General features: G+C 38.7%; 1 protein-coding gene across 30 annotated transcripts in view; it reads left to right on the top strand.

The window, feature by feature from the left end:
• The window catches only part of madd (MAP-kinase activating death domain), a 66,527-nt gene extending 50,208 nt beyond the window's left edge, over positions 1-16,319 (top strand). For 7 of the 30 annotated variants that reach the window (XM_058782733.1, XM_058782754.1, XM_058782727.1 and 4 more), the window contains 17 exons: positions 374-577; positions 2,059-2,115; positions 3,863-3,963; positions 5,339-5,422; positions 5,607-5,765; positions 5,868-5,985; positions 6,493-6,555; positions 7,160-7,280; positions 7,608-7,713; positions 7,968-8,078; positions 8,175-8,282; positions 8,398-8,562; positions 8,720-8,792; positions 9,457-9,563; positions 12,204-12,273; positions 14,240-14,286; positions 14,538-16,319. In XM_058782733.1, the coding sequence (XP_058638716.1) occupies positions 374-577; positions 2,059-2,115; positions 3,863-3,963; positions 5,339-5,422; positions 5,607-5,765; positions 5,868-5,985; positions 6,493-6,555; positions 7,160-7,280; positions 7,608-7,713; positions 7,968-8,078; positions 8,175-8,282; positions 8,398-8,562; positions 8,720-8,792; positions 9,457-9,563; positions 12,204-12,273; positions 14,240-14,286; positions 14,538-14,651 (1,808 nt within the window). In that variant the 3' untranslated portion in view covers positions 14,652-16,319. The remainder of the gene's footprint in view (positions 1-373; positions 578-2,058; positions 2,116-3,862; positions 3,964-5,338; positions 5,423-5,606; positions 5,766-5,867; positions 5,986-6,492; positions 6,556-7,159; positions 7,281-7,607; positions 7,714-7,967; positions 8,079-8,174; positions 8,283-8,397; positions 8,563-8,719; positions 8,793-9,456; positions 9,564-12,203; positions 12,274-14,239; positions 14,287-14,537) is intronic. The other 23 variants (XM_058782739.1, XM_058782730.1, XM_058782744.1 and 20 more) reach the window with 11 other exon arrangements.
• Positions 16,320-16,447: the final 128 nt, after the last annotated feature.

Consider the following 16,447-nt stretch of genomic DNA (forward strand, 5'->3'; position numbering starts at 1 on the left):
ATTAAATTTTTTTGTGAATATTTCGTATCAAACGTGGTTTCTGCCTGCATTCAGAGCAATAGATATGTACCAAAACCAACTGTTTTGTTCGTACAATGAAAGTTTGTGGTGTTCAAAATAACATTGGACCCAAAAAGAGTTTTTGCATTTGAGAGGGTGTTGTTCCTCTTCACAGCCGTGTCCATCTTGGTGTCAGTCACTTTTACATATCCTTGGGTTTCATCCTTTCTTTCCATACCTTTTTAGAGAAAAATCACCTGTAGCCTGCCTTCAAATTTAACTTCTATCCCTCGTGTCTCCATGTGTCTTTGCTATTTCCTCTTCTTCCTTTTTCCTATGCTCTGTTTCCTTGGTGCCCACTTGTGGCTCACAGACCCAGAGAAGCGGAAACGGAGCCCCACGGAGGGGGTTAGCAGCCCGGGCAGTAAGGAGAGCCCATCGGGCCGAATGGAGAGCGCCAGGGCAGCTGGTGTGCTCCTGGTACCCCGTATCCAATTGCCACCACCCTCCTCTGGAAAATCGTCACGGCAGTTTGATACCCGGAGTCTGAACGAGGAGAATTTTATTGCCTCCATTGGTGTGTAAACCGCAGTCCCCATTGCATGCCCCCCCCCCCTTCTCGCTGCTTGTTACGTTCCCTGAGCTCTCTGGGGGCAATGTGTCCCTTAGGGCCGCATCCTCTATTTCATTACCTGTCTACTCCGACTTTGTGCCAGAAGTTAAGAACTAAGTTGGCTGAAGAGTTCCTTTACCCGAAATTGAAAATTCTGCCATAATTTGCTCACCCTTATGTTGTTTCAAACTTGTATAACTTTGCTTCCTCTGTGGAACACACAAAAAAAGATGTTTTGAAAGTCATTGGGGTCTAAAACATCACTAGACCCTTCATTCATGGACAGAAAAAAAACATTTTTTAAATGATCTGCTTTAGTGTTCCAGAGTAGAAATAAAGGTTTGGAGCGGCATGAGTCTGAGAAAATGACAGAAATTTCTTTTTTGGGTGAACTGTTGGTTAAAACATTGTAGTATGAGTGATCCTTCCAAAAACTGTTGTCAAATTCTCCAGTTCAGTAGCTTTTGGAGCCAACGAATATTTTAAGGTGGCATTGGTTGGTGTAGACACATTAGTGGAATATTGTGATGTATCTGAACCCAATTTATGTAGACTTCTTCTGGAATGTTCAGCGTGTTTTTTCAAATCCTGTATGCCAGTCCCAACTCCCCTTAAATCCATTGGATGCATGTTAGTGTAAGACCTGCAGCTCTATGTAGCTAAGAGTGAAATAGTGGGACGGTGACGGTCTTGGACTGTACCACTACTCTCTTTAAAAGGGTCCTGAGCTGTTGCCTCCCCTGTTAACAGTCCTATGATGAGCCCTAAAGCTAACCACGGACGTCTGGCTTGTGGATTTTTAGGCCCAGGCCTCTGATTGGCGGTCATATCTGGGTCTGTGTACAGGGGACCGTTCACCCTCCAAAGCCTAACCCTCATAACCTTGCCTTGTCTGTCCTTTGGTAATAATGCACCTGCAATTCTACGGAATGTCTTTGAGACTGCACCCCCTGCTTTTGCAACACCTCATTTCACCCACCAGCTGTGAGGCTGATTTGTCGTCCTCATCTCACAACTTTTGCATCTCCCAGGCCATCCACCCTCGCCTTGGAGAGCCATTGCCCATTATGGATGACAAGAATGGGGAAAGAAAACCAAGGCATGAGGCTGATTTTGTGAAATCCATCGTTTTGGCTCTTCAGGAACAGGGTCGCAGAGCGTAGGATGTTTTGTAATGGGACCCCATAAGCTTTAAATGATTGGATGGTTTTACATGACGGCAGATCCTTAATTTAGCTTGCATATGGCTGTGTGATCATTGCAAAACATCCTTGTTTTTGAAAATGAGACTTTGCACTTGTTCAGTTTTATTTATTGTTTTTTTTTTATTATTATTTTTCTCTCTCTTAAAAAGAAAAAAGCTCATCCTCCATATCTGACAATTCAACCGGCTCTCTGATTCTCTCTCTGTCTTTCTCTCCTTGCTTGCAATGCATCTTGGGTAGAATTGTGGAGCAAGCACCAGGATAACAGAAAGCAAAAAGCTTTGGAAAAAGAACAGAGTAAGATCACTTCCCTAAGCACCCAATTAGACTTTCCTTTGCAGAACTGCAAAACCGGGACTTTCTACCTGCACCAGTCCTCTTCCCTTAAACCACTTTCTATTGTGGGGAGAAGCGGATTTTGCCCCCAAATATTCAACTACTTTTCAAAAAGCCCATTTAGACATGTGGCCCAAACATTATTCCAAGGAATAAATTGCATTTATTTAAAAGGAGCAAGGTATATAGATGCAAAGTTAAAAATTGAAATCCATCCAAAGTCAATATTGAGGTATAAAATAAGCCCTGTACACATACAGATTTAAATCATATTGAAATGAAATCAGTATTTGGGCCAGTATTTCTAAGTGTGCAAATCTGACTCTTGACTAGGGATGTGCATTTTGGTCATTTTGACAGCTTGAGTACTTGACGCATATCAGCTTGGGTTATTGAGAACTCTGGGTGGGCAATGAGCAGAATGTCAGAAGGCCTTCTTTTACCATTGTATCACATCATTGTTTTTTAAGCGTCTTACACCATGAGCCGAGTGTTTTTTTTTATCATTTATCGTACAATTTGTTTTTGTTTTTTTGTCTAGTTTAGCTCTTTTTAAAAAATACATTGCAAGACCACTGCGTTAGAATGTGTATACACTCAGTGTGATCAGTGCCGTTTCTCATGTGGACTGAAAGTCAGCCTCCATTTGTAGGTGGCATCCAATCGTAGCAATCAGACAACCGGATACCATCCCTATGTACTGTTGTAACCAATCACAAAATGGATCATTTATTAACCAGTGCTGTCTCTTCATAGTACTCAGGTACTAATGCCCATCCCTACTCTTGACTGGTTTGCTCTGTTTTAACTTGGCAACTTTTCTTGAAAGCATTCACATTTGTTTGACAGCGATGAAATAGATTTATCTCACATCTACCTAGAATTGTTTTTTTTTTTTTTTACTTTGACTTTCTTCATTAATTTTTCATTGCTGTCAGGTCGTGTAAATAAATGTACATTTGTAGCACAGTTCTATTTACACTTACTTCTCAATGACTAAACATAGGCATATGTCGTCTTTGGTTTTCCACCGCCTTTTAGTTATCTTACTTTTTGATGCAAGTATGAAATATGAGATAAATTACATCATCCCACATTTCAGTTACTTATTTCAGTTGAGGATCTTGTTAGACCACATGCATCTGTGAAGAAAATGCTGTTATAAAAAGTTTTGCTTTGATTTTACAGAAGATTTGGAAAGTAGCTTTAGAATTTATTTTATTTATTTTATTTTATTTTTTTTTTTTTTTGTTCTTGATGCCTCATACAGTACAGCGTAATCAATTTTAACCGAGTTGGGGTTTGCAATCGCAATATCGGTATCTTCATTTAAGAAGCAGTGAGTGCGCTAGTTGTAGCTGAAGCTTCCTCCTGTCTGATTGGTTGACTGTGTTTGCCTGCATGTGTGACTGCTTCTGTCTGTGTGTCTGTGATACCTAGCGCTACTGTGAACTGATCTGGCCTACTGTCAGCTGATCTGCTTCTGTGAGTTTCCCAATATGACCGCAAGCATTATTTGTTTCTCTCTGCCTGACCTGCGTAGTCTAATGAGTGGCAACCAGCTGAATGGCATTATTCCCCTCGGTGATATCGATAACTGTCCCTCTCCAGAACAGAGATGGCTTCAGCTCGCTGTTAGTCATGTGACGTCCGAGAATGCTTTGCAGAATGTTAATGGATGGAAGAGCTGATTATATGTTTTCTACAGGGGCTGATGGAGCAAAACAGCGTCTGGAAGGTGGAGACACTGAGGAAAAGAAATCACAGATCAGTGCTGACAGTGGCCTCAGTGTAACGTCTGGCTCACAGGTGGGTTTTAAACTAGTGGTGTCAAACGATTAATCACGATTAATCGCATTCAAAATAGAAGTTTTTGTTTACGTAATATACATGTAGGTACTGTGTAAATTTATGTATATATAAAGACACACACATACAGCACATATTTTGAAAATATTTACATTTATTTACATGTATATATTTATATTCATATAAATTATATCATGTATAAATTTATTTAATATATAACCGTAACATATTTTTCTTAAATATATGCATGCATATGTGTGTATTTATACTTAATATGTGACCATGGACCACAAAACCAGTCATAAGGGTCGATTTATAAATAAATAAGCTTTCCATTGATGTATGGTTTGTTAGGATTGGACAATATTTGGCCGAGATACAACTATTTGAAAATCTGGAATCTGAGGGTGCAAAAAAATCGAAATATTGAGAAAATCACCTTTAAAGTTGTCCAAATGAAGTTCTTAGCAATGCATATTATCAAAGACTATAGAATACCCAAGACATGTCACTCGTATAGTTTTGAATGGGGAAAAATGCAATGCTCAATATGGCTGCTCAATTGCAGGAAGCCCCGCCTTCTGAATGAAAGAGCCAATCACTAATCGGTAAAGTCACTGTAGCTGCTGTTAGAAGTTCCGGTTGCTATAGAAACGGTCTATACAGCGTTTTGAGACGTGCGCTTAGTACTGCGCATGCGCACTGGCTGATCTAGCCTGAAAAATAAGCTTTTTATAACGCTATTTGAGCAAAAGAAACAACATTTATGATGCAGTTGTCGTCAGATTTCTTTGGTGATTTCAAATATGAAATTTAATCGTAAGCTTAGTGAACACTTTTGGAGAATTTGATGTTTCCCCATTCAAAGAGATAGGAGCTGCACTTGGATGCCCGAGAGGTGTTTCAAAGATGGCCGCCGAGTGACATGATTTGTCTTAAAGAGACTTTGATATTACTAATGAAAAATTTAATTTACAGTAGGAAATTTACAAAATATCTTCATGGAACATGATCTTCACTTAATGTCCTAATGATTTTTGTCATAAAAGAAAAATCAATACTTTTGACCCATACAATGTATTTTTGGCTATTGCTACAAATATACCCCAGCGACTTAAGACTGCTTTTGTGGTCCAGGGTCTCATATACAAATATACACAGTACACTCACATATATTATGTAAACAAAAACTTTTATTTTGGATGCGATTATTCGTTTGACAGCACTAGTTTTAACCTAATATCACGATATAAATCTTAAAACTTTGACTGTTTTATTTAGAAATTTAATGTATGTAAAAATACCTGTACATATTGTTGTTCATATTGTTCTTTTTTTTTTTCATCTTTGTTCTTCTTGCTTGTCCCTTCTGCAGAAGAGTGATACAGAGTCCCTGGCGAGCTCCGAGCCTCCTGCTCTGACGAGAAGCACCAGCCAGGACTCAGAGGCTAGCACAGTGGTAGGGCATGGCCATTACAGAGACACTGCCATCCTTTCCCTAAAATACCATCCAGATCATATGTAGTTCCCCCAGACACTTTTGTTTCTCAGTTTTTACAGACAATATTAACTATCCCATTAAGTAGCTGCATAACCCCTCTTGTTTGTTGTGCTGTTGCTGATCTCTGACCTTGGATCTGTAGGTGAGTAACAGCTCAGGTGAGACGCTGGGTGCAGACAGTGACCTGAGCAGCACTGCTGGAGATGGCCTGACAGGAAGACACGCTCAACATCTCAACCTGTCCCGTGGCACACTGTCTGACAGCGAGATTGAGACCAACCCTGCGACCAGCTCTGTGTTTGTGGGTATTCCTCACTGTTTTACTCATCCGATTCACCGCATCCATTCAAATTAAAGATAATAAAATAATGAATATGGACAATTGTCAATGTCACACATATAGGGCAAGACTCATAAGCTGAAGCCAGGAGTGAAGGAACCTGTTGGTGTTAATAGGGGGACACCAGCTCCGCCCCTCGAGGACGTTAGCATGAGGATCTATCTGTGTGAGGGGCTGCTGGGTAAGAGTTGATCCTCTTCCTTAATCCATTCAACAATCCTTTCCTTCCGTTAATTTTGTTTCCTTTTTTCTTCTCTTCCTTCATGTCCGTTCTCACTGCTTTAGTAATAAACTCTGGCATATTTTTTTAATGACTGTTCATTAAAATGATGAGGTATTTACAAAAGTTGTCTCTGTTGGTTTTCCATAACCTCAGTGTTTTCAAATTGTAATAACATGTCTGCTGCTCAAAACAATTTTTATTCAAAACAACAGTTTATTCTGTAAACCCTGTTTATATTCTGACCATTAGAGCTTTGTAAAGTGTTCTGTTAATTTGCTGTTTTTCTGTTTAGCTCCAAATATGTCCTCGTATTAACCAGCGTGTGATGAATTATTGGTTTGCATATCTCTGACAGCACACAGCTTTGCTTCTAACACTAACACTTTCTTTGCCTTTTGCTCTGCGGCCACCTCCTTTTCCCTCTCTCTCCTTTTTCTTTTTCTCCTTCCGTTTAATGCCACAAAGGGCGAGATAAAAGCTCAGTTTGGGACCAACTGGAGGATGCTGCCATGGAAACCTTTTCTCTGAGTATGGCTGAACTCTGCCTTTGACCTTTGGGATGTGTGTATTTTGGGATTGTGAAGTTGTAGTATTAGACACTACATGCCTTCCCTCACATCCATACTATGACTGTGTTTAAGTCTTGTATGGAGCATGTAGGGTGTTTTTTATTATTTTTTCTAAGAAATGAAATATATTTGAATGTATTGGTGTGTGCATGGTACTGTTTGCATGAAGAGAGAATTAAAATACACAAGCCAGACAGATCAGATAAGCCAACTTTATTTTGTAATTGAATGTGTTTGTGTGAAATCGAGGGGTGATAAAAGCTGCTTGAGAGAATGGGAATGCTGAAACAATAAGCAGATGTATGGAGGCGTGTGTTATCTCTGTGTTAAAATTAATTTCATAAGGTTTGATAGCAAGTTCTACGTATTACAGCATGCTGCGCAGTTGCTTTGGGTGCTTGACGTCTCTTTCTGTTAATGTATGGAGGATGTTTTATTTTAATACTCATTTATTCTATGTCTTGGACATCTTACATTCATAGTAATAAATGTTTTATGCTGGCATGTTGAGTTGAAATACTGTTTTACTCAAGTTAAGAGTGAAAATGTGTGTGTATGTGTAGGTAAGGAGCGTTCCACTCTGTGGGATCAGGTGCAGTTCTGGGAGGATGCCTTCCTGGATGCCGTTATGTTGGAAAGGGAAGGAATGGGGATGGATCAGGGACCACAAGAAATGATTGACAGGTTAGTATGTTCTTTAAGTGCCTACATTAGTGTTCACACCGAATCGGAAGCAACAGAATGAAATGGAAAAACATCTGCATAACTAGTCCAGTATGAATCTAACTTTCATAATCCTCTGATTTCATATTGGTTGTTCACATGCTTTTATACAAATTACACCCATCTGACCGTGCTGAAATGCCTTTCACATGTTCTGCTCCAGGAGAATGGAAACATATTGGAACGGTTTAAGCTAGAAGCTATTTAGTCATGCTAGAATTCAGATGTAAACTCTGCTGTTGTGTTTATATTATGTTGTCCAAATAAGACTGTGCTGTGGTCTCTCAGGTATCTGTCTCTGGGAGAGCATGACCGCAAGAGACTGGAGGACGATGAGGACAGACTACTGGCCACTCTCCTGCATAACATGATCGCCTACATGCTTATGATGAAGGTATACACATTTATATTTAAGTGAATATGGAGATTTTTAAAGTGAACAGTTCAGTTGTGACATATATTCAGCCATTCAGTGTTACCAAATTGCATTAATTAGATCAAAAGTGACAGTAAAAACATTTATAATGTTATAAAAGTATGTTCTTTTGAACTTTCTGTTCATTAAAGACTACTGGGAAAAAAAGTACTACTGTTCGGCTTCCACAAATATATTAACTAACATTAATATTAAATCTTACTGTTCTCTAGGTCAATAAAAATGACATCAGGAAGAAGGTACGGCGTCTTATGGGGAAATCTCACATTGGCCTCACACACAGTCAAGAGGTCAATGAAGTCCTGGACCGCATCGCACATTTGGTTAGAGCCTGTGAAATGAAGAGTTACAGCTAATGCATGGAAACCAGTAGCCAAATCAGTTGATGAGTGAATGACTGATCGTTTGTTTTGTTGCAGAGTGGCCGGGAGCTTCCCATCAGGCCAAGTGGCAGCCGGCACATTAAGAAGCAGACATTTGTCGTGCATGCTGGGACTGATACAACTGGTGATATCTTTTTCATGGAGGTATGAGTTTTGTGTGTCCGTGTGCCTCCTTTTTATTCCATTTAACAAGTTTGCATGAAATCCATATTGTAAATGAACATTCATTCCTTCTTTCCTCATCCTCGTGTGTATTTAGGTGTGTGACGACTGCATCGTCTTGCGCAGTAACATCGGCACAGTCTATGAGCGCTGGTGGTATGAGAAGCTCATAAATATGACCTACTGTCCCAAGACCAAAGTGTTGTGTCTGTGGAGGAGGAACGGTCAAGAAACACAGCTTAACAAGTTCTACACCAAGAAGGTAGGACACACATCAATGTAAAGGCACACCACATACTTCAAAATGTGACAGTCTCATTCTCAATTCACAAATTTTACATCATTTCAGTACAATCAGTGGAAATTGGAATCAGTCACTGTTCTTCTTTTTCTCTTTTCCTGTGTGCTTGCGTGTTAAGTGTCGGGAACTGTACTACTGTGTTAAAGACAGTATGGAGCGTGCTGCCGCACGACAACAAAGCATCAAACCAGGTATATTGTGCATCTTTGTACACAAGCATTCAAGAGTTTTGGGTCTGTAAGTTTTTTTTTTTTTTTTTTTTTTTTTTATAATTTTGAAAAAAAACAAAAAAAAGCCTCTTAGGCGCGTTTATATGATCAAACATTACAGTAAACTGTTTTCTATTTGAATCCATTTTAAAATGTAATTTTATTCCTTGATGGCAAAGCTGAATTTTCAGCAGCCATTACTCCAGTCTTCAGTGTCACATGATCCTTCAGAAATCATTCTAATATGCTGATTTAGTACTCAAGAAATATTTATTATTATTATTATTATCACGGCTGAAAACAGTTGTGCTGCTTAATATTTTTGTGGAAACCATGAGACTTTTTTTTAGGATTTTTCAAGATGCTGTTCAAAATAGAAATCTTTACAATTGCTTGTAAACAATTTATTGTGTCCTTTCTGAATAAAAAGTATCAATTCTTTCTGACCCCAAACTGTTGAACTGTAGTGCATGGGTTTGTAGGGTAAATGAAGTTAAAATGGACTGCTTTTGGCAGTCATCTCGATGAAAGTGGCCCAATTTACATCTTGTATTATTGGATATATAATATCCCGCTTCTTGTTGGAATAAACTAAGAATTTTTTTTTAATTCTCACTGCTATTTGCTTTTTTTTTCATGTGTGTAGGTCCAGAGCTGGGAGGCGAGTTTCCAGTACAGGACATGAAAACAGGGGAAGGTGGTCTCCTTCAGGTCACGCTGGAAGGCATCAACCTCAAATTTATGCATAGCCAGGTAGGAGGTGTTGCCTTTATCATAACCATGACAAAGTGCTTGCCAGATTCAACACCACCCTCCCTCTCATTCTCATTCCATCCAATTCTGTTTCTCTTTTCTGCCACTTCTCTTCTGTATTCATCTCATCATCTCTCCAAGTCTCTTTTCCTTCCTCTCACTCTTTCTATTCGTGCCTGTCTTCCTTTGAGAATTTTTTTGGAACAACTGACAAAGTAATAAGAAAATGCGCTAAAAAGTTAAATAATCAAAGTATGAAGCATTTGTTTTGATATTAGACTCTAAAATAAATTAAAATATGGAAAAAGTCTGTAAGTGTTGTTCCTGAAGAATCTCAGAGGAATAGCTGTTTTTTTTTGTTTTTTTTCGTTGTCGGTGTTGTTGTTTGGCTTTATTTGCTGGATGTTTGTTTTTGGGTTGCATAATCACAAGCAGAGATTTACTTTTTCAAATGTCAGAACATTCCACCCGCTGTGTGTGTTAGTATGACGTGTTAATGGTCACGGCGCCCAGCTCTGGTCCTTACGGTTTGTGAGTGTTGGTGTGATGTCAGTTTGTTGTGGTGTGCCAGAGGTAAGATGTAGAACTTTGTGCAAAACATATTCAAAATGTACAAAATACTTTGTTGGGGAGATTGAAATAATATATTTTCTATTTAAAACCCATTTTAAAACCACTTTAGTGTGTTTTAATTCTAATAAATTTTATTAACCAACTATATAAACATATGCTTTAAACTGGCTCTAATGGGAGACAATCAGGTAATAGTTTTTAATAATACATATTTGATATATTCTACTTGAAATGATTAAGACCATATGTCCGTCTTCTGCTCCACCTAATATTGCTGTTCTGGGATTATTTAACCTGGTTATTTGTCTCTTGTTACTTTGCTGTTCATAAAGCTGAACGTATGTATAGAAAACAAAATCCTGGTTTCTTTTTGATTTGAAAAAACTCCCTTAAGCAGGAGAAGCAGTCGTTACGGAACACTGAAACTCTGGAAAAGACTGGACCGATTAGGAAACAATGCAAACCTTAATAGTCATTATTTTCCTGGGTTATCTTGGGTTATAGTCTTCCACTGCTGTAAGAACTTAAAGGGATAGTTCACCCGTTTACTCATCCTCGTGTCGTTCCAGTCCTGTGTGACTTGCTTTCTTCTGTGGAACGTAAAAGAAGATATTTTGAGAAATGTCTGTTGTTGTTTTTTTGTCCCAAAAAATGGGAGTCAAATGGTCACCAAAACTGTTCCGCAGAAGAAAAAGCTGCCGGCTTGGAACTAGATGAGCTTGACTAAATAATAACAAAATATCGCTATAATGTGAGGACATGGCCACATGGGTGCCTCGCTGTGGTCACTAGTCAATTACGTGAGCTTTTAAAGAGTGCTAACAAGTAAAATGTCAGCAGAAGAGTTAAGCGCTTTTGAAACTGTAAAATTTTGAATTTAAAAATCATTTATGTAGTGTAGTTGTGCGTGTTGTAATGGTTTTGGCACTGTTCTGTTTTGGCTGTAGGCATGTGTGAGGGAGCTGGTCCTCATTGCTGGTGGAGGAGGCATGGAGGGTAATGGGGTGGGAACACATCAGGGATTCAAAACTAACGTAAACCTAATGGAAGATATTAACAGCTAATGTACAAAGACTTTGTTCCTTCTGGATGGAATCAGCGGTTGTAGTTTAATACCGTAAGGGTGGGCTCGTAGCACCAGAGGTGTTTTGTGCTCTTTTTGTCCAATAATAATCCAAACCGTTTCTCTCCCATGCTCTCTCCCCCTGCAAGGAGCCGAAGGTACACAACCTCTGCAGTCTTTTGCTTTTTAGTGTACCATTTTCATTTAATTTTTATTTCTTTTCATTGTACTGTAGCTTTTCTGGCAGACGCCACTTTTTGTGTGCTTTATTTTTTGATGTCTTTTGTATTATTTTCTCTCATTTTTTGGTTTCTTTTTGGTCTGTTTGTCTGTCTTTTTTTCTGATGATGGAATTTTCCATGGATGTCTTTGCATGGGCCCTTTCAGCACGTAGGGGGATCAGTGCCATGATTTTGTTCCCACTTTTGGTGCAAATGGTCACAGCTGCAGGGTTTATATTAGCTCTTTAGTCTTAAGTGCTTCAAAAATACATCTGTTATACAAGTCTCCAAGTGCCTCAAGAACACGTCATAAATGAATGTGTAGAACGAAGGCAGTTCTCCTCTTGGCTGGACAAGTATTGTGAATACACAGTGATTCTTTTGAAAGCGAGACTCTCCTAAGAGCTATGGTGTTGATTAATTTAATACAGTTTAAAAATGACCCACAAAAAAAAATTGATCTGGAGTTATTTTTACTCTGAAGAATATGAAGACCCTTAATCCTGCTCAGGTGTTGAAACTTTCACGGCTCTCCATTTGCGTCACTGGCCCATGTAATCCTGTCAACATGGAAACTTCTCTTTCTTTGCAGTCATATTTTAGTTCTGATAGCTTTTCAACAGCTTGCTTATCTTGTTCTTTCTTCGTTTCTCCCTAGTTTACAGTTACTGTCCAGATTGTCATCTCTTCAAAAAAATACTTTTTTTGTTTTCCCACAAGTGCGTGATTGAGTTGGTAACAGTGTGTCCTGTTGTTTTTTTGTTTGTTTTTGTTTGTTTTTAGGTTTTCATAGAGCTGAGTCACATTAAAAAGTGCAATACAGTGAAAGGAGTCTTTGTCCTGGAGGAGTTTGGTAATTACCCCCATTTTGATTCTAGGCCTGTACGCGACACAGCAGTAACCCAGTCACATAAAGAGCAGAGAAGTTATCGTGTTCAGTACTGTTAGATGTGGCGATCTGAGCAACTGTAAGAGATTTAGGAGCAAAGGTTATATATAAGACAGTAGGACCGTTGTTTTTAGCTGTTGCTCCTGTAATGCACAGTCTATGAATGACGTTACATGAAACGTAACGCCCAAAATGAACCAGATCCTATCTGCCTGCAGAATCCTGTTCCCCTTGGACCCAAAGCCATTGTATTGGCTGAGACAGCGGTGTATTAATTATTAATGTTAGAGTTAGAGTATTAACACTAGAGATTATATATTCAAGTATGTATGCTCATTTCCTCCATTTGTACTTTGCCATCTAGAAATGCTCGCTTAACATTAATATGTAAAAACACAAATAATGTAATATAAATATTAAATGTGCTCTTTAAACAAATGTGCATTTTTCATACTCTACGTGATAATTTTGTGATCCATACATTCACTATCAACTGAAACGACTGATTAGATTTTTTTTTTAGCGTTAAATTCTAGTTATATATTTAATCAAATATGTATTGGTTATAATGTGAAAATACTTATCACTCTGTTAAAATATTGTTTTTTATTATTCACATATCATACTGTATTGTAGAAAACATTTAAATCAAACGTATCCCTTTTTGTGTTTTCAGTGCATCTTCTTCAGTTAGCAAGCTAACAGCTTTATGTAGTGTTAACTGGTTAAGAAATGCTCTGTTTATTAGCTAAAACAAGATACCATTATACCTCTGGCATGGAGGAAAAGGAAAAGGATTCTTCCGGTGGATAAGGTCTTGCACGCCTTCAGCAGCTTTGAGGAAATGCACAGTTCAAGTGCTTTTGTGACGAATTAACTGATCAGCTCCATTTTAGATTGTAGTTGTTTCCTTTGATACTTCTTTTGGAGGAGGAATCATAGGTTTTCATCAAGAATACTGCTTTAAGTGATGCTTCAACTAAAACTGTCAGTTTCCAGAATAGAAGTCTTTATAGAGTTAGATAATAACTAAACCATGTAGAGATTGCTTTTGGAGATATGTACAATGAAGGAGGTGCAGTGTACTGAATGAAGTCTCTTCTGTAGTCATAGAGTCGGCTCTAGACTGGGTTAGTGCTGTGTCTTTGTGCTTCCTTTTTGTAATCCGCCCCTCATCTTTGCTGCTATGAAAACCTTCATTCTCCAGCAGGTAAAGTGCTGTCACCTTTATCTTTTCTTCTTCTCTTTCTTAACCTGTCCTCCTCATTTAACTCTACATCTGTCATCATCTCTCGTACATCCTTTTTCACCACTAATGGCTGTCAACTGCTCATCTGCACTGCACTGCCTTGATGTCAGATGTCGCTTCTCCTAGACTCGAGTTTATACACTCATGCCTGTAGTAAAAGTCATTCCATAAGTGATGGAAAAAACCCCAGCAGACCCCGGATTTCCTTCCAACTTTAACTTTCAATGATATTCCCTTTCTTGCTTTCTCTCTTTCTGATTTCTCCATCTATCCCCCACCACTTTGTATCTTTTTTCCTCTGGCTTTCTTTCTCCTCCTTGAGCCTGCCTTGATTCAGTTTCCCATTGCATAAGAGTTTCTCAGTCTTGTGGGAAATGTCTACTGATGATAAATCCTGTTCAGTCATATGATCTTTATGTGAGTGCTGCTCCTCTGCTGCAAGATTCAGTGCTCTGTAGCTCTGTCTGAAATGTGCAGGGGTCAGATATAGATTATTAATATTTATTTGTCATTGGCCGTATGTATGCCTCCTCTCTTCTCTATCTCTCTCTCTCTCTCTCTCTTTCTGTCTCTATCACTCTTTCTTTCTCTCTGTTTCTGCCCCCTGCCCTTGAATATCTTATATTTGTTATTCCAATGCTGTTGAACTTTTTATTTTGTGTCTTGCACTGGGATTTGCAGTTCCTGAAACTAAAGAAGTGGTGATCCATAAGTACAAGACTCCTATGGTAAGACTTCAGTATTCATGTTTTACGGGGTGACACCAATGAAAAGTAGTACAGAAAATACAGATATAGAAGAAGAAAAAACATGCTTGGGATTTTAAGAGTGAATATCAAGATTGTTCAAATAACGATTGCAGTTAACCAGGAAATCAATCTTTTTACCCAGCCCTACAATATGGTATAGAGCAATGTGTGGGTTTTTTTGTTGATGTTTTTTTTGGCATAACAGCTGTGAACACTTCTGTCTCGGACAGGCACACCAGATCTGTTACTCGGTGCTCTGCCTCTTCTCCTACATGGCGGCGGTCAAGGGGAAAGAGTCAGAGGGCAAGCCCAAGATGCTGTCCCCTCGTCCACTACCGAGCTAGCACACTTGTCTCCTATGTTTACTTCAACCCTTCAGCTCCTGAACTCCCTGCAATACTACTCCTGTTCAATACAAGCTGACACTCCTGCCAAGCTCCTTTTAAAGACCTCTGCTCCTGTACCAATTCAAATGTAGATGCATTCACATATTCAACACATTCGTCCTAAAAGAAACAACCTGTTCATATAATGTATCTGATATAGTATTCCAGTCCTTGGACACTAAAATGCTGGCATTTCATTCTCATAATGTGGACAAACCAGAAGAAGAACAGACTTTTGACTACTATTGGTTGACGTCCTCACATTTGTACACTTTTATTTATTTCAATAAGAGGCATTTGGGTGCATGCAGGTCCCATGCGCAGCTCTTGTGAGTTGGCACTGGCACTGGCATGCAGACATCAGGCAAACGTCTTTCCCCTCTTCAACCCCCTCTGATATCAGTCAACAGGCTGTGTATTTAATATTTATGTGCTAAGTTGTACTGTAAATTCCAGTCTGTTTTGTCTGTGGTGGGTGAAATGTTCAAGTCTTTGCAATCTAGTGCTGCCACGTATGAGGGGTTTGCCTTAACCGTCCAACGACGGAGCAGCTGTCCCATTCATAAATGTTCCATACGCCCTCCTCCACCTGCTATAAGTGGTCTAAGGTCTGTGTATCTCTTTAGCTCAAAATGCTCAAACTACTGTACTAGTTCTGCTGTAAAGTTCCCTGTCTGTGAACTGCTGTGTTAAATTTGCATGTCACCTGGAAAAAAAAAAAAAAAAAAAAGAATATTTAAAAAAGGAATCTGTACATCTCTGAAGCAATGCTGAAAAAGCAACTAAAATGTTTAGGAAAAACTGTAGTGTTTTCTAGATGTGCAATACTATCACTAGTGGGTACCAAGAACAAGTCCAGTCATGTCCTCAGAGTTCATCCACTGTCCTCCTGTGTTCATAATGAGGAGACCAGAGAGCAGATCAGGCATCATGTTTTCTGTTCATTTGTTGTCATTATTTTGACACAGCAATGAAAAAAGGCATTATTAATCTATAAGACAGCTGCATTTGGAGATTGTTTAAATAGTGATGGAAAAGTCTCGTGTCCAGAATGTCCTGTTTGAAGTGTCCTCTTCCTGTTTGTGTGTGTCTGTGTCTGTGGGATTGTGTGTGTTTGTGTTAGAAACACAGATGGCAAGAGATTGTGTCTGTTCATATAGGTGCAGATTTTCTTGTTTCATCTCTTTTTGACTACTAGATTTGGCAGTACAGCTGTCACATTTACATATTTTAATGTTCTTTTATGTTCTGCTCACATTTTTAATAATTTAAATGTATGAAGTGTTGTTTTGCATCTCCATTAAATTCAGTTGTTGAATGCAGACTGTAAATGGACTTGAGCCCACTCAATATTGGTTTAGAGATGTAAATAGCACAAAACTGATTTCCCAGTGTCCAAGTCTCCCAAAACGGATGTTTTGAGTTGGACAGTGGATCAGGTCTGTTGTTTGAAAGTGTGAGAGAGATACAGTTGCACATTATTTGGGCTTTCATTTTAGTCTGTATTGTTTAGAACAAGAGGGAAAGGAAAAAATAGAGACATGGATGTAAATATTTCAGCATTTAAAAATATTTATAGAACCTGTACAGCTTTGGCAATATGAAAATAAAAGATGTCCAACCCGACTCTGTGACTCTGCGTATTGTTATTATTCAGCGGTCACATAATACATTTTTTATTTATTAAGGGATTATATTTGCCTCTTAGAATTTTTTTCTGACCATATAAAAACCAAGTTTATTTAGCTTTTAAA

The sequence above is a fragment of the Onychostoma macrolepis genome, chromosome 07, assembly GCF_012432095.1.
Source record: "Onychostoma macrolepis isolate SWU-2019 chromosome 07, ASM1243209v1, whole genome shotgun sequence".
NCBI classification, from domain to species: Eukaryota; Metazoa; Chordata; class Actinopteri; order Cypriniformes; family Cyprinidae; genus Onychostoma; species Onychostoma macrolepis.